This window comes from Panicum virgatum, chromosome 5K (genome assembly GCF_016808335.1).
Source record: "Panicum virgatum strain AP13 chromosome 5K, P.virgatum_v5, whole genome shotgun sequence".
Classification (NCBI taxonomy): Eukaryota; Viridiplantae; Streptophyta; class Magnoliopsida; order Poales; family Poaceae; genus Panicum; species Panicum virgatum.
The window spans coordinates 57,723,241-57,746,637 of record NC_053140.1 but is presented as its reverse complement, the minus strand read 5'-3'; the positions used below and the strand labels follow the sequence as shown (position 1 = coordinate 57,746,637).

The following is a 23,397-nucleotide window of genomic DNA, read 5'->3' as shown; positions in this document are numbered from 1 at the left end:
AGTGTGGCTGGCTGTCGGACTGATGCATGGTTCTGTAGAAACCGGCTCGCTAGATTCGTTGGACAGACACTAGCAGCCCAGTTCTGTCTGAACCTTGGTACAGCAGCGTAGAGGTACGCAGCGGCGGCGATCCTTGATTCCGGGCTACGCGCCACGCCAGGGGTACCCATACAGCCAGACGTGATGCGTACAGGTGCGACACCGGCAAGGAGTCAAGGACCACTGTTACTACGGAGTAGGATCATTGCACAGTGGCAGTAATCCACGTCATTGCAAGTTTTGGTATGGCGGTTGAGCAGTTGGCGTGGGCAGCGGACCAGCAGTGAACTGTGGATGCGCCGGTAGGATCGGACATGTGGCGAGACCGGCGGCTGTACAAAGGGAAGGGAAAAAGCAAGTACTAGCATCTTCTCCCCTTCGTGCCAGCCTTCCAAAAGTTACCGCCGCCCAGGCTCTGTGGACGAATCAAGCAGGAGCCCAGGGGGTCGAAAAAGGGTAGCCAAGCAAGGGGAGAGGAGCAAGAGCCGAGGACACGGCGATGACTGGACGAGGCAGGCAGGTGCGGTGTTGGTAAGCTCCTGTCCTCCATGGCTCCCCTTCCCCCGGGGCCGCAGGCCAGCGGGCGCACCGGCCTCGACATTACCGGCCGCCGAAGCCGAGCCGAGCGCGGGGGGCGCCCACAGGCCACAGGTCGGCCGCCGAGCCGAGCGCGGGGGGCGCCCACTGGCCACAGGTCGGCCGCCGAGCCGAGCGCGGGGGGCGCCCACAGGCCACAGGTCGGCCGCCGACCCGATCGCGGAGCGCTTCCCCCTCACGCGCCCGGCGCCCCACGTTGGCTTGCTGGCCCTCGGGCGCCGCATGCCGTGGGCATCGCGGAGCAGGGGCGCCGCCGCGGCATCCACATTCCACCCACCCACCCGATCGAAGAACCCATGCGCGCGTGCCGCCGGTGCGCGCCCAAGGCAACCGCGCGTGTCCGCGTCGGCCGCACACGTGCCGGGCTCCCGCAGCGTATGCCTGTCGGGCAAACCGCGTGCCTACAGTGTCCAAAGGGGGCAAGGACCAAGCGACTCACGACGGCCTCACGGGCTCCAGGAGCCGGTCAAACTCGCCGGCTTCGTTCGCCCGCCCGGGCATGCATGGTGGTTCACAAGCATGCCTCCTCCTTGCGAGAATTTGTTCACAGAAGCTCACAGCACGGTCCGATCAGGCAGGCTTCTTGGCAAACCTTTTCGGGCGACGACGCCTCGCGAGAGGCGGCGGCGACCAGGGAGGCAGGGAGGGCCTATCTTTTTTTGAAGAAGAGGGAGGGTAGCAGCAACTCGGACCAACTGCATATCTGCAACTGACCGTGGCAGAGGAGTCAAGAGTTTCGTAACTCGAATGTTTGGAGGGGATGGCGTCCGTCGATCCCCTGCTTGATGCTTTTCCGGACCACCTGCTGCCTGTTTGTGACGCAAACGAATCTGCTAACTCGAGACCTAAGCAAGGTTGCGCTAACTCCGGAGAAACCAACACTTGTGATCTTCCAATGTACTCCTAAAGACTAAAGAAGCGAGCATAACTGTTTTTTTTTAAATTCCATAAAAGATAGCTTGTACTGAAATTTGGTACCTGACTTCAATTAAATGCATAAAACCAGCAATATGCATCCATTGCTATTCTCACGGCTTCATTCGAGGCCTCCAGCCAACCATTATGCATCAGCATCATCACCTTGATTTTTTCTATCCTCGTCCCACGTAAGGTCTTATATCTGCATAAAAGATAGCTTATACTGAAATTTGGTACCTAACTTCCTATGATGTTGCCATTGCTCTATATTGACTACATATTTAACCTTTCATCATCAGTGAGCATACAGTAGAGCGCCTCTCTTTATGCACATGGCGGACAAAAGGTATCACATAATTTTGGGAGCACATTTTTAGTTCATTTCCTCACATCAAAAGAAAAAAAGTTTAGATTAGTCTCCTCAAGTACGTCAAGTCCTAATATCCCTAAACAGTTTAAATAGCTTGGTGTATAAGATTTCTATATAAAAAACTGAACAAAGTGCGAGTGCATGTATACAGGCACCGAGGTGCCTCCATATAAAACTCGTGCTTGTTCTTCCACACCTCCCCTTTGCTCTCTTGCACTCTTCCATTACTTTATTCGAGCAGGCGAAATGGCCAAAGAATGAGAACAAACCAAGCAAGCTTCAACCACCACCACCCCTCTCTCCCCCAGCTCACAAAACTAAACCACCACTAGTGGCCAACCCCCCACGCTTTTTATATGCAACTCTACCAAAAAAAAATCTAGTAATCAAGAGCGAAATAAGAGGAGCACAGCAAGAAGAGGAGAGGGAGAAGGAGAGAGAGTGAGGCCGGAGGAGAGACTGAGCACACATCCAAAATACTCCACCTCCATGTAAGAGCTGTATCCACTACAACACCTCACCTCCCCTTCTTCTCTCTCTCTCTCTCTCTCTCTCTCTCTCTTCCAAGATCTGTCGATCACACACACCACGCCATACACAAGCGGCAGCTTTTGCTCTTGCTTCCTCTGCTACCTGCTTCTTCCAGCTCAATCGCAATGCCATCTCCCCGGCAATTCTTGCAGCTGCTGCTACCCATCTTGCTCGCCGCTTGCTGCGTCAATGGCGCCAACGGCCCAGACGCCCTCGCCACCGCCAGGAGGCAGCTCCACCAGCCGTTCTTCCCGGATCAGCCCCAGCAGCCGGCCGCGCCCCCGCCCTTCTTCCCGACGCTGCCCGTGCCGCCCCCGCCGCAGATGCCGGCGGGGCAGGACCAGCCGACGTACCCTGCCCTGGTGCTGCCCAACACCGGCTCCAGCGGCGCCGCGCCTCCGGCCGGCGCCTCGCACGGGTCCAAGAAGGCGTCCAAGCTCGTCCCGGCCATCCTGCTGCCGCTGCTCACCGTGGCCGTGCTCGGGCTGTCCATCGCCTTCTTCTTCTCGCACCGCCGGAGCAATGCGGCGCGCGGGGGAGGCGGCGGCTGTGTCGGTGGCGGGGAACCCAAGTTCCTGCACCCGGAGAGGACGAGCCTCTTCGCGCGCGACGAGTTCGGCGGCAGCGGCGGCGGTGGCGGCGCTGCCGCGCCTGCGGCCGCTACGTCGGCCGAGTTCCTCTACGTGGGGACGCTGGCGAGCAGAGCGGACGAGAAGAGCAGTGACACGACGTCGTCCGGCGACGAGGACTCCCGGAGCTCCGGCGGGTCGCCCGAGCTCCGCCCGCTGCCGCCTCTGGCGCGGCAATGCGCGCCGGCGCCGTCGAGGAGCCCCGGCGGGGCCTCCCCGTCGTCCGGCGATGAAGAATTCTACTCGCCGCGAGGCTCGTCGACAAAGACCTCGAGCTCGCGCCGGACTCTGGCAACCGCAGTTCAGGCGGCGCTCGAAGCGCGCGACCGCTCCAGGACCCCGTCCCCCGGGTCGGTCCTGAGCACGCCGTCGTACCCGTCGTCGCCTGGCGCGACGCTGTCCCCCGCGCCCGCCTCGCCGCCGGCCTTCTCCAGCCCAGGCGAGTCCGGCCGCCGCTCCGTCAAGTCGAGATCGGACAGCGCGCGCGTCGTCGTCCTCCCACCGGTTCCCCCGACTCCGCCACCGCCACCTCCCTTCGCACCAACACTACCACCGCCGCCGCCTCCTCGCCGGAAGCCACCGTCCCCATCACCACCGTGCTCTCCACTGGACGACAAATCATCAGCTCTCAGATCCAGCACCGACGCCATCTCAAGGAACCCATTCGCCCAGCCAGCACCCCCACCGACAAGCACCCACCCGCCAGCTCCGCCCGCAGGCCCACCGCCACCACCTCCTCCTCCTCCGCCGCCGCCGGTGGGCTACTGGGAGAGCCGCGTACGGAAGCCCGACACGTCCAAAGAAACCCGCTCGCCGGCGCTGTCGCCGCCACCCCAATCCGCCAATTTCAGGAGCGTCCCGGCGCCCACCGACGCGTTCCCGGGCCGGCTGCCGGAGAGCTCGGATCAGGGCGACAAGTCTGAGGACACGACGCCACGGCCGAAGCTGAAGCCGTTGCACTGGGACAAGGTCCGAGCCAGCTCCGACCGTGTTATGGTGTGGGATCAGCTCAAGTCCAGCTCATTCCAGTGAGAACTCTGCCGCAAAATTCTCATCTTTTCCCAGATGCATCAGCTGTTCTTGGTCGGTATCCTTACCAGTCTCACTGAATTCTTGCAGGGTTAACGAGGAGATGATCGAGACGTTGTTCATTTGCAACCCGGCGAACGCGCCGGCGAAGGAGGCGACGAGGAGGCCGGTGCTGCCGACGCCCAAGGCCGAGAACAAGGTGCTGGATCCGAAGAAGGCGCAGAACATTGCCATCTTGCTGCGCGCGCTGAATGTGACCAAGGAGGAGGTCTGCGACGCGCTCTGCGAAGGTGAACAAGATCCTCTCTGACACCACACCACTACTTAGAATTCAGCCATTTTTATGCGCTGCATACATGCTGCATCGGATCGAGAGCTGGTGTTCACAGACTTTCCGATCGCGTAGGAGTCTTCGCTAGTGAGCTGTTTTTCGTGTTTGACCACATTTAGCTTGTGACCGACTGCAGCCATGCTTGTCCGTATAGTATGGTTGGGCTTTTAATAAGTTTGTCTGAAAGAAGTGAATGCCAGCATATAGCAGTTGCACTGCAAGTCGTTGCCGAAATGGCTGGCCAATTTATGCTGAAAATCACCCGGTGCTTCAGGTCTGTTTAATAGGTACAGGGACTTATATCTGCGGTGAGCGTGTGAAGAATGTCGGAGATAGTATTTCATAGTTTTTTTTTTTGAGAAAGATAGTATTTCATAGTTGCTCACAATAGGAACTTCCATTTTTCAGTCGTTTATCATGACTTTTTATGGAAATCCCTGTAATCAAGTTGGATGAATGCAAAACTCAGGTTTTTAGGCCACAATTCTTTTACTGGTATTGCAGAAGATATACTAATTGCTTTTCACTTTCCATTTTGTGGACTTCACTAATGTGCTAATTGATCGTTCTGAGAATAATATGCTAACCAATTTACCATTCCTCTCCTTCAGGTAACACAGAGAACTTCGGAGCAGAATTACTGGAGACCTTGCTAAAGATGGCTCCGACCAAGGAAGAGGAGATTAAACTGAGAGAATTCAATGAGGAGGCTTCTCCAATTAAACTTAATCCTGCTGAGAAGTTCCTCAAGGCAGTCCTTGATGTGCCTTTTGCCTTCAAAAGAGTAGATGCCATGCTTTACATAGCGAACTTTGATTCAGAGGTCAATTACCTAAAGAATTCGTTCGAGACCCTCGAGGTGAGCATTGTACCTTTGGCATTTGTCGTTTCATGGTATTATTGGGACCTTTTCATCTCCTACATGTGATATACACTTATGTGATAGATACAAGTATACAACAAGTAAATTTAGCATTGGGTAGTATGTATCCTCACCTAATTTCCTTTCGTTTCTTACTCACAGACTGCTTGCGATGAGCTTAGAAGCAGCAGACTATTTCTGAAGCTACTTGAAGCTGTTCTGAAGACAGGCAACAGGATGAATGTTGGCACAAACCGTGGCGATGCACACGCGTTCAAGCTTGATACTCTACTCAAACTGGTTGATGTCAAAGGCACCGATGGACACACAACCCTTCTGCACTTCGTCGTGCAGGAGATCATCCGAACAGAGGGCGCCCGCCTCTCTGCTAGCACCCAAACAACTCCAAGAACCCAAGCAAATCCTCTACGAGAAGAGCATGAGTGCAAGAAGCTTGGCCTCCAGGTAGTGGCTGGCCTTGCAAACGAGCTCAGCAATGTCAAGAAAGCAGCTGCCATAGATTCCGACGTGCTTAGCAGCTACGTTACCAAACTTGCTGGAGGAATAGAAAAGATCACCGAGGTACTGCGGTTGAACGAAGAGCTGAAGTCAAGGGACGATGCATGGCAGTTCCATGACAGAATGCAGATGTTCTTGAAGAAGGCAGACAACGAGATCATCAGGGTTCAGGCTCAGGAGAGCGTGGCGCTGTCGCTCGTGAAGGAAATTACTGAGTACTTCCATGGCGACTCCGCAAAAGAGGAGGCTCACCCTTTCAGAATCTTCATGGTCGTCAGGGACTTCCTCTCGGTTCTTGATCAGGTCTGCAAGGAAGTTGGCAGGATCAATGACCGCACCATCGCCAGCTCTGTGCGTCATTTCCCGGTGCCGGTGAACCCAATGATGCCACAACTGTTCCCACGGATTCATGCGTTGAGAGCTGGATTCTCCGACGACGAGAGTTCAGCTGCTTCAGTTGCATCGCCATGATCACTGGTAGTCTGCCAATATAATTTTTCGCGGACCATCAGTAGAACGCCGCCGGAGGGCAGAGGGATACAAATGGTAGCGAGCTGTCCATTTTTTTAAAACTTTTTGTACCTGTAGATTATAGAATGTACAAGATTTTTGCAAATATTTATTTCTATATATAAGAAGGGATAAAATCTAGATCAGAGGAGGAAAATATAAGCAGTTGATACATGTATGTGGCCATCGCTCTTCAGTTCAGTCTGCAGTCTGTACATGCCTTGAAGCAGTTAACCAGATATAGATTTATCCATCTCAGAACAAGACGAGTTAACAATTTCAGAAAAAGAAAAATCTGGAGAATTGTAAGGTTGATGGACTTTGCTGTACTTGAAAAGGAAAGAAAATCCATTAAAATCTGGCAGGCAGTACCAAGAAAGAAAACATCAACCTGTGTCATCCATCTACAGTGTTTTGTCATCATATTCTTTTCGAAATCATTCTGTCACCATCTTTACAATTGCACAAATGGTCCATACCCGGATACCCCCATGTATACACCTCAAGGTTGTACCAGTTTACCTGACAATTTTATCTGCAGTAGAAGAATCTGTCCTGTCACAAGAGCACCCTGTAATTTCAGACACTGTAACTACTTCCCCATGTGGTGAAACTGAAACCAGCATGGATGAATGGAGTAAAGCTGCAACAGGCTTCCACTTGGGACATCTGGAGAACCAAGTCCCTGCAGCAGCAGTGGTCAAAACCAAAGGTTTCCATGGCAGCATGGGAAGAAGAGAGGGCGGGAGCAACAACGAAGCGGGCGGTGGTTCGGGTGGGCGCCATCGCTGGGTCCCCATCCCATGTGAGCGTGACAACCATGCGGTGGTTCGGGTCTTGGATGCACGCCCACACAAAGGTTGCGGCCGGGCCGGCATGGCGTGGCTGCCCTCTCCTACCAAACTCTTTTCCCTCGCTCCCATCCTGCAAGATCGCGGCGCCCCATATGCGGTCTCTTGTCCCCGTCCCCCCGCAGGCTGTGCACACCGTATGGGATGGATGCTTAGGTGACGCTAATGGCCTCAATCATTGACCTCCAAGGCCAACCAGAGTTGTTTTCTTTTGGGGTTTCCTTGGACTCTGGCCTCCAAAACACATGGACCGGTTTGGTTGCTAATGCAAGTGGCGAGGGTCAAGAATGCCGCCAGTTCGATTAAGAAACATGATCATTATGCTATAGATTTTTAAAAGGAGAGAAGAGGAGGGGAATTGTAATGTTACTAGGTATATGGTGGTAGTTGGAGTTGGACATGGAAGGTAGAGAGAGGAGAGGACCCAGCAGCCATGGCGATGACAGAATCACAAAAGGTGGTAGCAAGATTCTAAATCTGGAATGAGAGCACAAAGTGAAAGATGGGGGCTATGAATACATGGATGATAGGTGCTCCTAAATACTAGCACCATGATTTGTGAATGACCAGCGCCAGCAGATTGCAGGAAGGAGCCAGTAGCTGCAAGCCTGCAAGGGCACCTGAACCACTCACCACCCAATCTTGCAATTGCAATCACGCCAAACCTTTCGCTCCTCACCATTCCGTTCCATCATAGTCTCGTGAGCTGCACATGCAAACTACCCCCGGCCCGGCTCAATGATACCTCCCCCATGTCCATCATCAGGGTAACTGTACCTTTCAAGTTCTCTCAAGGCGTTTTCAGTCACTTAGCAACGAATTAACTCGTTAACAAACTTTATCTTTCCCAATTAGAAATTCAGAGCATGCCCGGCAAAGAACTGAATAAGATATGCCAGCAGGTACAAATGGTACACGAGCATAAATGAAGCCTGTGGCGTGCACAAAACTTTGCCCATTTCAGCCCTAGCACACAGCAGAGGCGAAACGAAAGACCCAGACACCGATTCATCCTTGAAGCCGAATCCAATGCTTGATCTGGCCGCTTTGGGCTTGCCTTTGACAGGTATAGAAAGCATGCCAGATTCGCTCGACTTTAGGAAACACCTGGCGTCTTCCGATCGAGGTCATTACGCTGTAATCATCAAGGTTAATCCACGGGTTTCTCCGCCCCATCAGCGGCCTAGGGGCTCTCTAGGCGGTAGGCATTGAGCACGCACGCGCTGTCACGTGAGGGCGAACCGGCCGGCTTTACGCGCCGTGCCCCCCTTGCTTTTCTGCAAAGACCCCCCTGGCTTTAGCCAACGTTCAGCCATGTTAAAGTTGCAAAGTGAGCCTTGTTTACGTTATCGCTAATAAAGAAAGAACCTGGGCAGCTTGGTACTATATTCGTTCAGTACAATCCAGTACATATTCGTTCATCAGAGGATAAATTCCGCGTGTCTGGAAAACAATCCAGGCAATGCAACAGCAGATCTGAGCCCGAGCGAGCAGGGCACTCGCTAGCACGTCCCCGCTAACACGTTTGATCGAATTCAAGGGGGTTGCATTGGGAAGCTATGTCTCTGGAGGACCAGATCTTGAGTAGCATCACACAATTGGCAGCACGAAGCAAGTAGGGGAAAGGGACCAATACCTGAACGTAGTAGGGTTTGCTTGCAGCTGCCGGGACACCCAGGGAAGAAAGGCAAAGGGCCAAAGGCGGAGCACAGAACCAATCAGTAGGACTAGGACGTCTTCCGTTCTCTTGAGGTCTGAAGAACACCCCTCAACGGCCTGATTCCTGTCCCGGCGCTGCATCAACGTCCGGAGCCCGGGACGCAACGGCACCACGGCAGCAAAGCGTGTAACGAGGCAACCACCTGAAAGCGAGCAGAAACACCATTGCCCAGCGTCCTGGTGGTGCACAGAATAAAGAGGGGTCACGCGAACCCTACAGCTGCGATAGGGCCCCGGAGCAGAAAAGAAACTGGGCTGGTAGGTTCCATCGCCCCCCCCCCCTTTCACCAGCCCTTGTTTCTGTACGAGTTTCAAGGGGGGCAATGATCGCATGCCACTTTGTCCTTCAGCACAGATGACATACCAAACGGGAGGACATCTCCTCCCTACCACCACCAGCAAAAGATAAAGGGTCTTGAACCTACACCGCTAAAAGTCCCCTAATAAAATACAGATGGATTTTGGAACTGGCAACGCAACCTTGCAGATCAATGATACAACAATTACAGCACAACAAGCGTGAGTTATCTGCAACAGCGTGCTGCCCCGCACGAATTTGAAACTTTATCGGTGTGAAGTTCTGAACCTTCGAGACTACATTTGTACTAGTGTTCGACCAATGACAGGCTACAGAGCGCATCTGTGATTATTATGACTGATACATATAGTGGCGACACTATACGGTACAACAACAGGAGAACCTGTACTGACTGTATGTGTAATGTTCCTTTACTTGCCACGGGCTGTTTGCTCAGTTTGTATCAGCTTTGTTTTCGGCAGCCTCACCCTTCAGGAAGCGTGAGAACCACATGGCTGATGCTTTGGGGTGCCTGGAGAGCCCATTCTTGTAGTCCACATAAACAATGCCAAACCTCTTGGTGTAGCCCATAGCCCACTCAAAGTTGTCCAAGAATGACCACGCGAAGTATCCTCGGACATCAACTCCATCCCTGCACCGAACAATTGGTTGCATCAGTCATTTTGTTGGCTGAACACTCATAGTAGTGTGGTGGACTGCAAAAACAGCTTACTTGATTGCTTGTGCAACTGAAGCCAGGTATCCTTTGAAGTAACCGACTCTCGTCGTGTCATTTAAAACCTGCTCTAGTGTTGCGGACTGATCATCTTCCTCATCCATGCCTACAGGAAAGAATCAAGGTAAGGCCATTCAGATGATCAGTTATTCAGTAGAAGAAAAGGCTATCACTTGTGCAAGCAAAACTCATCATTTGTAATGCGATAAGAAATATCACAATGGTAGATTTCTGTTGTTATATTTCTGAAATTCTGAATTCACACCCTAGTTTATTCCTACCAATTTCCATATAATATACTTTGGACACATGGCTGTCAAAACCAGATATTTGGAACTGTCCAGATTTTTGCAGGGCTCACAGTTCAGTTAGAATGCAAGTAGGATCGAAGTTGGAAATCTAATGCATACTCTTGCTACCAGTGCTGAGCATGTTAACCAAGACTCCTTACCAAAAAAAAAACACTAGACTCCTGTCCTTATCTTTTCTTCTCATTCTCAGCCTTTCAGGGCTATGTATGGGGACCATTTTTTACATTTTCGTTTACCCTTTAACACAATGATACACAGAGCTACTGTGTATTTGAGAGGGAAAAAAGACAGTGCATACAACCTACAAAATGCATCTTGCACTTGCACTTCCACATTCAGCAATACGTTAAGTGGTGCAACAGGTATTCACAATTTAAGTTTCTTTTAGCACTTCAGCCTCCGGTAAAATACTAAATGAGTCATTCATATGCTATGATTGTAAGAGTATCCTATCTACAGGAAAATGAAATCATAAGAATAAAATAGGGGCATAAAATATTTCTATCTTCAACCTCGATTCATGTGAAGGAAAGACAAAAAATGTAATGATATTGACTTCAGCAATTCGAGATTTGAGTCGTGGCATATTTGTAGAATTTCCTGTCATAATTTATTCTGTACCATGCCACCAGTATCAGATGCCCCACGTTGTTTTATTTTCATTTGGGAAGTATGGGAACCTTACCATTCTCAGTAATATAAATTGCTGGATTATCATATTTCTTCGCTATATAATTAAGTAATTTATGAAGGCCCCAAGGAACTATGAAAAGCCATTCAGATGCAGCCTGCACAAATGTTGAGATGATACGTTAGGAGAGACCCATATAATTTACACATAAGGAGAAATAAGTTCAGTTCAGACCCTTTCACCAATCTTTTCACCACTATTCCATTTTTCTGCCAAAAGAATACATGTCAGAATAATGATAATACCAATTTGCAGGCATGATTATGAATAAGTCCAAATTTGATCAAAGATGACTCAGGCAAACTGCAAACATAGTAGTTCACACACTTGACCAATTAGCAATAACTCTCTTTGTACAGATATCTAGAGATAAGATTAGATTCTATTGCTGTAATCTCCTAACTTCCAGGATTGTAATCTCCATCCCCAACCTCCTCCTTCAGCCCTTTTTTGGTTGGAGTTGTACAATGTTCTTGGCTTCTTGCAATATGCCAATAGCCTAACTTCTATAAAGTGAACACCCAGGGCTAGGATTGTCCCTCGCTCCCCTCCCTACCAAGAGATGATTTGTGTATGCTACTAAAATACCACATTTTGACCTATATTTCTGGAGTCATTCACATTACATCCTTTGCTCCCTCCCTCTCAATTCTTTTTCAGACCCAAGAAAGGAAGCTGAGGGATGTAAATTTCATAAAATTATTTGATTCTAGACAACAACTGAATAATTAACATTCTTGAACACCTCTGGTATCAGCATACTACAATTTTCCTTCGTAGCTGAAGTATAGTACCTATTCTCTCCACTTGTTGTACTTGATAGAAATAAACATCTTCTGCATTCTGACGATGGGCAATGAGTCTCGAAGTATAATGGTTTAGTCCAATAAAATCAATTTTGTTCCTAATGAATTCTTTCTCTTTCTCTGAGAATGTTGGAAGATCACTGCCCAGCCGCTCACGCATGCTTTCTGGGTAATCACCGAAATATATTGGGTCCAGGAACCTTTAAGGAAAGGAAAACTTGTCAGTGGACATCATACATCATCCTATAAACACAGAGCCAAGTATGCGCGTTATACTACATAAATTTGTATGTTCTGTAAAAAAGATTTATGCCTTGTATAGGTTAAAAAATTCAAGCACATTGAGAAAGGTAAACAACATTGGAAAGATATTGCCCATGTTGAATTGTACTGACATTAGGAATTTGAACAGCAACATACCATCCAAATTGAAAGTCAATCCTCCGTTGTGCAGCAATTTGGTCTTCCGCTTTCTCCGAAAACGGTTCTGCCCATTCACAATCGACGACCAGCCCTACTTCACCACCTTGTGCAGCCTAATTTTGTAGCACGTAAAACCATCAGACAAACAAAACATGCTGACAGCAAACTGATGGAATGAAGACCAGAGTACCAAATACCACTATTTACAATACTGGTGGAAATAAGATGAATTGTACTCTGTCCCACACTTCCAATTCCGTTCTTACAAGGAAATTAGCGTTTAAGCATGAAAGGGAAGGGGAGTAAAAAAACCCATATTGACTGATGATTAGTGCAACCCAGAACCAGCTCTTTCAAGAATACTGGCCAGGACCAGGATCTACATCCTAATAATGTAAAACGAACCTTGAATTTTCTTCTATAAACATCAACAGCAGCAGCATGAGCCAAGATTTGGTGATGGGCGGCCAAGTAGCATCTAGCAGTTTCACCCTCGCATCCTCCGGGTGCAAAAACTCCAATCCCATAACCATTAAATGCAGTTTGGAGAGGCTCATTGATTGTCAACCAACGCTTTACTCTGTCTCCGAAATTTGCAAAGCAAGCTTCTGCATACAATGCAAAGTAATCCCTGGGATATTTTGATGGTGAGAAACTCATACAAAATACAGCAAATCAAGCTGCAACCACTCTTGAAATAAACGATTGTCTTGAAATCCTATGCACTCATCCATTTAACAGTTAAGAAAGCTCTGTAAATCATGCTGCACACTTATGATGCCTGCAACAACTTACACAATCTTTTCAGAAATCCAGCCCCCCAGAGTCTTTTGAAGATTGTTTGGAAGATCCCAGTGATACAGAGTTGCATAAGGCTCAACTCCTACTGCCAGATAGACAAGTGGTTAACAACTAGAAGCACTGTAAACTTTAAAGTTATTAAGCAAAACATCTGCCACCTTTTGCAATCATAAAGTTGATAAGGTTGTTATAGAAGGCAACTCCTTGCTCATTGACCTTCCCCCCCATGCCATCTGCAGGAATGATAAAATCTTATGCACACAAGATGATATGGAGCATTAACATTTGCAAACAATAGAAAATGCATCATTTATCATGCTGCATATGTCATGTGCATTTATAAATGAATCTCAGATTTGTTAAGTTTGACCTACCAGGAAATATACGAGCCCAAGATATAGAAAATCTGTAAGCGCGAAAACCTAAACTTGCCATGAGCTCGATGTCTTCCTGAAAAATGCATAGCAAACATTTCAAACAATAAATTTCTAATTCTAGGAAGCAATACAATGAACAAACATATTAACATTGTAGAAACTGAGGAACAAGACAGTTCCCATTGTTGTTGATGATATATTAAAATAAGATGCCCCCCTCCCTTTTTTTTCTTTCACTTATTCTTCTTTTCCCATGAAAACTGAGGAAGGAATGATAGACAATACCCTGTATCGATGATAATGATCTACTGCAATATCTCCATTGCTTCTATCTAAGACACGTTCTGAAAGTAGAAGCATTTAAACACAATAGTTAGATATATGTGTTTCAAGATCATAAAGGAACCAGATAAACAAACCTTTGTCTTCTGTGAATACATCCCATATGTTGTCTCCTTTGCCTCCCTCCCTTCTTGCTCCCTCAATCTAAAGTGGAGAGAATTCAGACAGCATGACTTCCAATATGGAGAGAAAGAGTTAAAGCAGCTGGTTTCCTCTCTCTATTTTTGTTTTGAGTCTTTCTAGTGTGTAGAGCTCTAGGCGCTGGCACTATTTTGTTCAGGAAAAACTATGCATCTTTGTATCAACTAATAGTCCACCTTGAGATTTACACACCCCGACTTGAATCTAAACTTTTGTTCATCAGTCACTCTTGCACTCCACACCATGCAGTGGATGATATTGACAGAAATTGTACCACACTCTTTACCGTCACACTGGGCACTGCGGCCCACCTCCAGTCCACACCATTCGCCTGGTGAAGGCTATAGTGGCAAGGTTTGGTGCATAAATCATCGTAATTAATGCAAAATGCATAAACTCTGTTCCTACTTTGTTGAACAACACAAGGCACCAGTTCAATAAATAAACTACTTCCACAAATAGTTAGTGCAATTAGAGGATGGCGAATCCTCTGCTGTGCCCAACGTTACGACTTCCACTCCATTTATCTTCGTTCCTCCCCCATCCAGAGACACAGCGAAAATTCATCAGAAGCTGCACTTGAATTTAACGGGAATGCTAATATTTAATATACAGGAGAGACTAATTCGACGGAGAAGGTCCTAGTGCGCTACACGCGGAATGGTAATCCGCCTCTGCAGGTTCGAGGCAAGCTTAATAATCAACCCCATGCATCGATCCAAACTCAAGCTGAGGCGCCGATCATCAGGCGGAACAAGCTTAAAGTGCAATGACGGCGCAACTGTTCCGAACTAGAGTCAAAGCAGAGACCAACCAGTGGAACCCACACACCAATTCGAATCTCAGAACCAAGTAGTACAGCCCCCCAGCAAGGCCAGCGCGTGCTGCGTGCACTAGCTGCCGCGCAGTCTAGGGGCGCGCAACGGGACGGGCGCCAAGCGAAGGCGGCCGAGGGCCGAGCTGTGGCGGAGCGTGACGTTAAACCAAGGGGGGGCCATTTGGCAAAGCCATGATTAGTTCGATCAAATGATTAGTTCAATCAAGTTCCGCATCTAGCAAGCCTAATGCATCAATAACTCTTGAGAAGAAACAAAAAAATCACACATAATAAACGGATAAGGACCTGCAGCGGTACAGGGAGTGCAAGAACTGTAAGCACAGGCTTTGCGGTTGTAGCATCTCTCGAGCACAGTGGTGCATAGAGGTTAGTTGAGCACGTAGATTGCTAGTTTAGAAGACATGCAGGCATGCAAATTTAGATGTTCGCTGGGTGCTTTTGTCCTGGCGGGGGGCGGGGGCGCGGAGCCCCGTATGTTCCTCACGAGGCTCCGCCACTGGGGCCGACGCGAGGCGGGATGAGATGGGGGGGGGGGGGGGGGGGGGGGCGGTCGGGGCCGGTCGGGTACCTGGTACGCGGAGGTAGCGACGCCGAAGACGAAGCCGTCGGGGAAGTCGGCGCGGGCCACCTCCGCCTCGCGCCCCGTGCTCCCCATTGCTCCAGGCGGTGGAGTTGCTTGAACCGAAAGGCGCGAGCGATCTCGGCGGAGCGCGGGGGAGGTGGGTGAGTTCGGAAGCGTCGGCTTGGGGTTGCGCCTGCGGCCGCGGGGGAGGGGGAGTTGAATAAATAGCGGCCGGCGTTTACTCTGAACTCGGAGGCGGAACCGTGGAAGTGGACACCCCGCGCGGCTTGCCCCGGCCGGCGAGCGCGCTGGGAGGGAACACGTGAGCAGCCAAGCCGGCATGTGGGGTGCGCCCCTATCTCGCCAATGGGAGTGGCGTCACGCGAGCGAGACGATCGAGGGCCGGGGGGACGGCGCTGTTTCCAGTGTGGCAGAGCGTCCGTTGCAGAGGAAACGGGCCCTCCCTGTCATGCAGACAGACTGGAAGACCCCCACTTCCTTTTTTTTCCCTCCTCTCTTTCAGTTGCCATGAACATTCACTAGGAATTCTCCCAAAGTTCAAAGTTTGAGAGTTCAAGCAGAGCGCTGATGAGGCATGGCCTCAGCGTCATCTCTCACTAGTTTAGTTATTCTGAATCAAAAACAACCTGGGCAGTTTGTCGGTCCACTGCGAGTTGTTACAAGAAAGTCGAAAGAATGAGAGCACTAGCTCAAAGTTGGACTTAAAAATGAGCATACAACTTGTCACCGTCCATTTGTGATGCCATGCCCATTTTAAAACAGTGGAAGGACGGGACAGCCTCAACCAAAGAAACTCGAGCAAACCTCCAGCTGTCACTTGGCAAGACAAAAGCATAAAGACAACCCTATCCCGAAGATACTTCTGCTAGTGCTAAAATCACATGAACAGAATAAGCGATATGCACCAATACCAAATAGAACATAGAAATATAGCACTTGCATGTGCAAGGACCAGGTTATGATCACCACCATGTGCGGTCAGTGTTTAATCCAATAATACAACTCCACCTTATCTACCTAGAATAGGACGCCACCAACTGTGTCGAGATCAATCCGTGATTCGTTTTGTTATTTTTTTTTGTGCAAAGCAAATTGAATGCATTATCACATCTTTCTGTGACTGCTTGCTTCCACCAGTGGGGATGCTTAAAAGTCTTGGAGATATCAGACAGCAGCAGCAACATCAGCAAATTATTTTCATAGGGTACAGATAAGGACAGAATGACCTGATAATAATTCAAAATATGGCATGCCATCTGCCAAATTTGATTCTGACAAGTGACTTTAAAATTATCAGCATGGATCACGTGATCTTCTGAAAATTGACATCAATGACAGAAAAAAAAATGGGCTAGTGTCATAGCTACGATGGACAACATTTAAATTGTACGAAGAAACCAATTAACAATTATCTGACTTAAAGATGGCAGATCTCACAGAAAAAAACTGCAGATCGGAAATGCCCAAGGAGATAACTAAAATGATCCCTCCTAATCTTTTTAGTTTCAGTACTCTCGTAAACAAAAATGTCACAACCGAAAAGCTACCTTGCACAAATGAACACAGTGTGCAAAATCAATAAACAATGTGTAGTGACAGATGATTAGAGCGCAACAGTATGTTGTGCAATGTAGCAGGTAAGAGTAAGAATCCAATAGGTAGTATGCGATAAATTAGTCCAGACATGAAATGCAAAAATGAAAAAAAAAAACACAAATGCAATGATTCGTAGAGGAAACGATGACAGAACAGCAGCTATGCTTAACTACAGATATAACTTATAAAGTGCAGTAATATGAACTTCATAAAATCCATTACATCATGCAGTGATCTTTTCATAAATATTCATACCAACTTTTCAGAGCAATGCTACCAGGGAAGCCACAATTTCTGCAGATATACAACACAATATAAGATATTGTATTGCCAGACAATATCACTGGCAGTCTAGCAGATAAATCACCTAACACAATGCGCACAACTAAAATCTTGACATAGGTGAATCAAGGCGCAGACTATTTGGGGGCAATACATTAAAGTCATGACGCAGAGATCCGTGTTCATGATATACAAATAGAAGCACAGCAAAATGCTAAACTGGATATCTAAAAAAAGACATCTGATGAACAGCATTTTTTAGCCATGCAATTGAGTTTTAATGAAGATATAAGGTGCAACTGAAAAGACCCAGGAGATAACATTAACGGTGTCATTTAAGTGTACTAAGCAATTAATGAATGCCATCCTAAATCAAAAAATATGTGAAATTTTTTTCCCTTTGTTGAATTCCACTGCCAGGGAAAATCCATGCATGTTTTTCAAATAGGATAAGATGTGAGGAGAAGAAATTATCCAAATGTAGCACGACATATGGAAATCCTCGTACAGAAATGAACAGCAGGCTTAGACCAAACTAGATACTCTTCATTGTCAGTCTAGCATTTAAATAAATGCAAAATTATTGTAGTAAATAACAACAGACATACATAAGTGCCAAAGATGTTTCTTGCAAGCTCACCAGAGATGCAAAGCTCAAAAAACTAATAGCTGCCCAAAAATTAGTTAGCAGCTGTATCGCCCCAAGTGTATTCTAGAAAAAACTATGCTTCCTTGCTTGCCTTTGACTGCATTTCCTCCGCTTCCAACTCCTTGACTGCAGCTATGAGACTGCGAGTTATACCCTTAAGGCACAAACCACTATCCTCCATTTCCTCCAGGAGTTTCTCAGCTCTTCTCCAGTCCAGAGCCTTGAGACACAATGACTGAATCAGTTTGTCATACTCATCCACATTTGGCAGCAACCCATCTTTCCTCATCTCCTTTACACAATCAATGGCTTTCTCAAACTCCTCCATCTTGCAGTATCCACGGATAAGAATGTGATAACAGACCCTGTTTAATTTTGGGTGAATCGTTTTAGCTTCCCGAAGTAGAGCATGGGCTTCATCAATCATGCCTCCTTTCGCATAGCCACTCATTAGCACACAGTAAGTATAGATATCAGGACTGACCCCTTCGCTCTCCATCAATCTCATCAAACCTTTTGCATCCTCCATTTCTCCCTGTTTCGACAATGCTGTGATGACAAAATTAAACACTGCTTTACCAGGAGCTGGGCCAAGATCTACCATCCTCGTCAACAATGTCTTTGCATCCTCCAGTTTCTTTTTCTTACACAAACCATGTATAACTGTGGTAAATGTCTTGCCTGCATTCTTAAGAGATTCCCCTTGGTACTCTTCAAGCTGCACCATCCTCATCAACAAATTATTTGCATCCTCCACTTTGTTTGTCCTACGCAAAGCATGTATAACCGTGGCAAAGGACTTGCCTGCATGCTTAAGCGACTCCCCTTGGTACTCTTCCAGCAGCTCCAGAGCAGTACCAATGGTCTCATCGTTCCTCGCCAAAGCACTGACAAGGAAATCCAAGGCTGATTTTGGGATCTGAATCCTCTTCTCCTTCGCTGCTAGGTACAACGAATGTGCCACCTTCACCTTCTTCCCCTCGCAAAGGAAAGTCACAATTCTGCCTACTTTCTCACCGTTAGGGAAGCAGCCAGAGCCAATCATCTTCTCACAAATTTCACAAGCAGAGCGGAACATTGACTTCTTTCGTGCCGCTTCAATCACCAGATGATAGCTGTTACTGTCCGGAGTACAACCAAACTCATCGAACTTGGCAAACACCTCCAGAGCTGCCTTCGACTTCTCAAGCTTCCAAAATATTGCGATCATTTCATTCAACAACGGTGTGCCCACTGATCCTGGCACAGAGCCAATTTCCTTAACAGAATCCCAAAGCAAGTACGCGTCCATCTTGTCAATCTCATCAGAATCAGCTACCTTGCTCACGAGGATCTCAAGATTCGAGAGGCTCTTGGCCGCTGGGTTGTTCTTCGCTGCATAGTTGAACAGGGAAATCAGCTTCTTACAGGAACATTGCTCGGCAGCAAGGAGGACAGCGGCGAGGAGCGGCTCGTTGAAGTCCACGACCATGTCGGCGAGGGTGGAGGCGATCTTGTCCTCTGGGGTGGCCTCCACGGCGGCGCGAACGCGCGCGACCTCTTCGTCGTCGTCTATGGCGTCGGCACCGCCGGGGGATGCGAAGATGTCGTCGGCGTCCCCATCATCTTCCCACATCGAGCTCAAGTTGTCTTCCCCGGCCTCAGTGTCACCATCTAGGGCAGCGGCGGTCGAGGAGGAGGAGGCTTCGGGGAAGGGATCTGCGGAGGAGGAAGTGGCATCGGGAATGGGATCCGGAGAGGAGGACAGGAAGCGGGAGAGAAGGCGCGGAGGTAGGGCTCGGGCCAGGGTTGGAGTGGGATGTTGTGGTGGATGCGGCGGAGGCGACCTGGGAATGGAGGAGCGGAGAAGGAGAAGAGCACGAGCTCGCGAACGCCACATCGTCGCCGTCGTCCTCGGCGGCGGCGGAGGCGGCGAGGTGATCTAGTGGTTGTGTTCGCGTGGAGGAGGAGCTACCGTGGACGACTGTGGAGGTTTCGTTCTAGGGTTTAAGGGCTTTTGGGCCTGGGGCTGACAATCTCCATCTTACTGGGCCATTATAACTTATTAATGGGCCGAAAGCATGTTTCTGCTCTATGTAATTTTGCTGAGGGCTTTCGAGTAATTTTGATCGCTCTGAAATCTGTGAGTACCAAGTTTTTCAGAGATCCGCTTCATTTCAGATATGAATGTCGGTGTAAATGCAAATCTTACAACATGCCAACAATGCATATTTATTTTCACTCATGCAAGAAAATTTGTTGCCTGGCACATTTTCATTGGACTTCAGAATTCGGATAACACAAGTCGAACAAAACATAAGAGGGCCTTATTCACTAGAGAAAGCAACTGAGCCTCGAGACAAGTTTTGCGATACATGCTGTAATAAAATACAAAAGAAATTCAGAATGTGTTTTGCAAGTTCCTAAGGCTCTAGTGCCTATTCGGCTCGACAGGCTACATGTCAAAGAAACAATAATACAGTACTGTCAAAACATCATAGGGTCGATCTGTAGAATGCAAATACACATCAAAATGTGCCTAGGCAGTGACCTCAGCTTTGGCATTCTTAGCATCTTCTTCCTCCTTGGCTCTGTTTGCCTGCTCTTTTTTCTGGGCCCTTATCAATGCACGCCTTGCACGAGGGCGCATCTCGCGTACTTGCCTGGGTGGCATCACAAATGGTTCAAGAGGGCGGTTATGGAATGGATGCTCATTTCCAGAAAATATCCTTAGCTTGCGATCCCTGTCCTGGATGATCAGAATAATATATGTTGAACATCAATACCATAAGAAGCACATTGGTTATATCAGCGTGACAAGAAAAGAGGCTTGATTTCTCAAAGTTACGGTGTCATGAAGCATTCCATTTGTGCACAACACAACAACTTCATGTGAAATTTCAGACACTTGTAACAGCACCAAGAACAAAAAAAGAATGAATAATATCAAATACCAAATTTGATTTCCAACAGATCCAGTTAATAACACTATTTTATTATCCACTGGCTACAACATAGCATTAACAATTTCAGAACAGCTAGCTACGACAATGCAGCACGCAGATTTAATAATCCAGGAGCTATAGGATACAGAAAAATAGACCTATCTGTACCAGTCATTGATTCAAGAAAGACAAAGCCTGCAACCTCTACAGCAGGAGTCCAAACAAACAGGGGTTGGCTAGACTGCTAGAGATGAAACCCGGTGAGACAGGAAACAGCACAAAAAAAAACTATATGTAGCAACAATACTAAAGGGGGCCAAATTGTTCACAAATGCAAGATAAAAGTAATCATTGCAACGTTAAACAACAGAAAATAATGCTAGAAATAACATAAGTGATTATTCAGAGAAACAAATGAGCTCATGTCTTATCACTTACAGAATAAAAGAGAGAGAAAATTCACTTACATCACGCAGCCTGTTGCGGGGAAGCATGCGCAGGACAGCTTTGCGAATCACCTCGGTTGGGTCTTTCTCCATCTGGTCCTTGAGTCTTCTTTCCTTTAGATGGCCAATATACCTGTTCGGGACGAAAGCGCATAACAAGAGAAACTTATTAATATCTCAAATACGACGTACTGGACAATCTTGCTGGGACTTACTAACCCTGTGTGCCAGTAGTAAATCTTATCAGTCATTTTTCTTCCTGTAACACTGATATCCTTGGCATTTAGCACAATGCACATGTCTCCATTTTCCACATGTGGTGTGTAAGTTGGTTTATCCTTGCCTTGTAGCACAACAGCTATTTGGGATGCCAACCGTCCAAGCACCTACCACAGAGACAAAGCAATTTACCACAATACTTTTTTTCCCGATGAGTTCCTACAGCTGAAACAGGGGAAAGAAGCCCAACCTGGCCCTTTGCATCAAATACACGCCAACGGAGCCCATCTAAATTGATTCTCCTTAAACCTGCAAGTGCTTTCTGCACGGTTCGAAAATGAAGCATCTGTCACTGCTAGCACTTGACATTTTGCTAGTATAGGTTCAAAAACTACACTAAGGTTTAGGGAACCAAAAATACATGGTGGATCTTCCCTTTTTACAAGTGAATGAAAGAAACAGAAATGCAGCTTCTTTCAATCAATGATAGATGAAGCTACATAACCACACCGTCATAAAAAATTATATGCAATTTGTTAGCACAATACCAAAATGATCGCAAGGAGGTGCCATCACGTGTGCCATATTAATATGTTCTTTGTATTCAAGCAGGATGAGCACACTTACTAGTACAGGCACTTAGTAATTTAGTACACATAAATCTAACCAGTGTCGTCAGCATCGTGTTTCATCTCCCGGTGAACCACAGCTTACCGACACAAGTCCAGAACTTCACAACCCAACCCCGCATACAGTGGTAAGAAGAAAAATCTAACGCTAATCTATATTAATTTCAGTCACATAAAGCATGTCCGATCAAAATCCGGATCGTTCACAGCTCAAGTTAATCCATGGTTCATACAGAACGGCCCCCAACGGTCAGATTCCGGTGTCCAACGCTCTGGTACACCCCATACTCCCTCAAGATGCGCCACGAAAGTCGAAACACTCGAGTCCCAACTCCCAACCTTCCGCGCACCACAAGGAAGCCCAGAAGGTGTCATACGCTGCGGCCGTGTCCCCGCCGGCGTCAAAGCATGGACTCGCTAGGTTTTAGCACCGGGCGAGGGAGAAATGTGTGCGCGTGAGGGAGGTTTTTATCGCTTGAAATTAGAGTGCCATGAGAGGAGAAGAGGACGAAGATGAGCTCACCTTCAGGTTACCAGTGAACGCCGGCGGCGCCGCAGCCATATCAAGTGGAAGGGTGGCCGGAGGAGGAAGAGGCGGCGGCCGCGGCGGCAGAGGCAGAGATCAGGGGACGGCGTCCGCTTGTGTGTGAGGCACCCCGCTCTCGGTGAGGCAGAGTCGATTCAGGCTTGGGCCAGTGGATGGAGCGAGACACGCACACGACTTGGCCCAATTAAGGAAGACGTCTCCCTGTGTTGTCAAAGCCCAAAATCCGAACAGAAAAAGGCCCAAACCCAACCTTTGGGCCAGATATCGCACATCTCCCCTCGGCATCCACCCAAAAAAAAACTATCTGTTCTTCTTGGATAATAAAAAAGTAATTCATTAGTTTTCTTTGAAAAAACTATCTGAAATAATGGAAATGATATTACTATTGTGTTTAGGATTCCTTGTGTTTTATAGTGTCATGTAGGAAAGTCAGGCCAGCTCCATAAATATAGCATAGCTTTGTCTGACTTTCATGGATAGTTTCATGGATGATATATTTATTATTTTTCAAAATATCGTTTCAATGAGTTTCGATCATTATTGATGTGTTCTCGATCGTATATTTTCGTTTCTAAATTTATCGTAATACCGATGTCGTTTTTGTTTCGGATAATATCGTATCACTTTTTGTTTTTGATAAAAAAATTATAAAAATAAAAGTGACAGAGCCTCTCACTGATCGTTTCCAACCATTTTCATCGGACACTTGCCTATCAACATGAGGGATTAACCAACCTCTGTCCAAATATGACCTCACTGCTCACTGGGCTATTTCTTTTGTTCTTGGGCTTTTTGTCTGCCCTTTTCGGCCTGTCTTTGGGCAAATTTCCTTCTTAGTTACACATCGCTTTTT

The 23,397-nt window shown here is 47.7% G+C and overlaps 4 protein-coding genes across 4 annotated transcripts; 1 reads left to right on the top strand and 3 right to left on the bottom strand.

Moving 5' to 3' along the window:
• Positions 1-2,184: 2,184 nt before the first annotated feature.
• On the top strand, positions 2,185-6,513 carry LOC120710372 (formin-like protein 1). Its single transcript, XM_039996013.1, has 4 exons — positions 2,185-4,112; positions 4,204-4,403; positions 5,056-5,303; positions 5,469-6,513. The coding sequence occupies exons 1-4, from the start codon at positions 2,581-2,583 to the stop codon at positions 6,294-6,296; spliced, it is 2,808 nt and encodes a 935-aa protein (XP_039851947.1). The 5' UTR covers positions 2,185-2,580; the 3' UTR covers positions 6,297-6,513.
• A 2,850-nt stretch (positions 6,514-9,363) lies between these two features.
• Positions 9,364-15,666, bottom strand: LOC120710368 (beta-glucosidase 4-like). The gene is made up of 13 exons (XM_039996008.1): positions 15,238-15,666; positions 13,768-13,834; positions 13,634-13,692; positions 13,346-13,421; positions 13,130-13,204; positions 12,966-13,053; positions 12,576-12,801; positions 12,168-12,283; positions 11,736-11,947; positions 11,116-11,150; positions 10,936-11,038; positions 9,937-10,045; positions 9,364-9,855 (listed from the first exon to the last, which is right to left on the bottom strand). The coding sequence occupies exons 1-13, from the start codon at positions 15,571-15,573 to the stop codon at positions 9,657-9,659; spliced, it is 1,701 nt and encodes a 566-aa protein (XP_039851942.1). The 5' UTR covers positions 15,574-15,666; the 3' UTR covers positions 9,364-9,656.
• A 262-nt stretch (positions 15,667-15,928) lies between these two features.
• On the bottom strand, positions 15,929-19,854 carry LOC120710365 (pentatricopeptide repeat-containing protein At3g02650, mitochondrial-like). Its single transcript, XM_039996000.1, has 2 exons — positions 17,771-19,854; positions 15,929-17,142 (listed from the first exon to the last, which is right to left on the bottom strand). The coding sequence occupies exon 1, from the start codon at positions 19,656-19,658 to the stop codon at positions 17,853-17,855; it is 1,806 nt and encodes a 601-aa protein (XP_039851934.1). The 5' UTR covers positions 19,659-19,854; the 3' UTR covers positions 15,929-17,142; positions 17,771-17,852.
• Positions 19,855-20,054: 200 nt separating this feature from the next.
• LOC120710371 (50S ribosomal protein L13-like) lies at positions 20,055-22,702 on the bottom strand. Its single transcript, XM_039996012.1, has 5 exons — positions 22,521-22,702; positions 21,619-21,690; positions 21,369-21,535; positions 21,171-21,282; positions 20,055-20,507 (listed from the first exon to the last, which is right to left on the bottom strand). Exons 1-5 carry the CDS (start codon positions 22,557-22,559, stop codon positions 20,298-20,300), a joined length of 600 nt encoding a protein of 199 aa, XP_039851946.1. The 5' UTR covers positions 22,560-22,702; the 3' UTR covers positions 20,055-20,297.
• Positions 22,703-23,397: the final 695 nt, after the last annotated feature.

Excerpts from the sequence above, each read along its gene's own strand:
- LOC120710368 (XM_039996008.1), bottom strand. The coding sequence starts at position 15,573 with ATGCCGGCTTGGCTGCTCACGTGTTCCCTCCCAGCGCGCTCGCCGGCC. Across the intron at positions 13,835-15,237 it reads TCGCTACCTCCGCGTACCAG|ATTGAGGGAGCAAGAAGGGA; the intron begins GTACCCGACCGG and ends TCTCCACTTTAG. Across the intron at positions 13,422-13,633 it reads ATCATTATCATCGATACAGG|GAAGACATCGAGCTCATGGC; the intron begins GTATTGTCTATC and ends TGCATTTTTCAG.
- LOC120710365 (XM_039996000.1), bottom strand. The coding sequence starts at position 19,658 with ATGTGGCGTTCGCGAGCTCGTGCTCTTCTCCTTCTCCGCTCCTCCATT.
- LOC120710372 (XM_039996013.1), top strand. The coding sequence starts at position 2,581 with ATGCCATCTCCCCGGCAATTCTTGCAGCTGCTGCTACCCATCTTGCTC. Across the intron at positions 4,113-4,203 it reads CTCAAGTCCAGCTCATTCCA|GGTTAACGAGGAGATGATCG; the intron begins GTGAGAACTCTG and ends GAATTCTTGCAG. Across the intron at positions 5,304-5,468 it reads ATTCGTTCGAGACCCTCGAG|ACTGCTTGCGATGAGCTTAG; the intron begins GTGAGCATTGTA and ends TCTTACTCACAG.
- LOC120710371 (XM_039996012.1), bottom strand. The coding sequence starts at position 22,559 with ATGGCTGCGGCGCCGCCGGCGTTCACTGGTAACCTGAAG. Across the intron at positions 21,536-21,618 it reads TATTTGATGCAAAGGGCCAG|GTGCTTGGACGGTTGGCATC; the intron begins GTTGGGCTTCTT and ends TCTCTGTGGTAG. Across the intron at positions 21,283-21,368 it reads ATTTACTACTGGCACACAGG|GTATATTGGCCATCTAAAGG; the intron begins GTTAGTAAGTCC and ends CGTCCCGAACAG.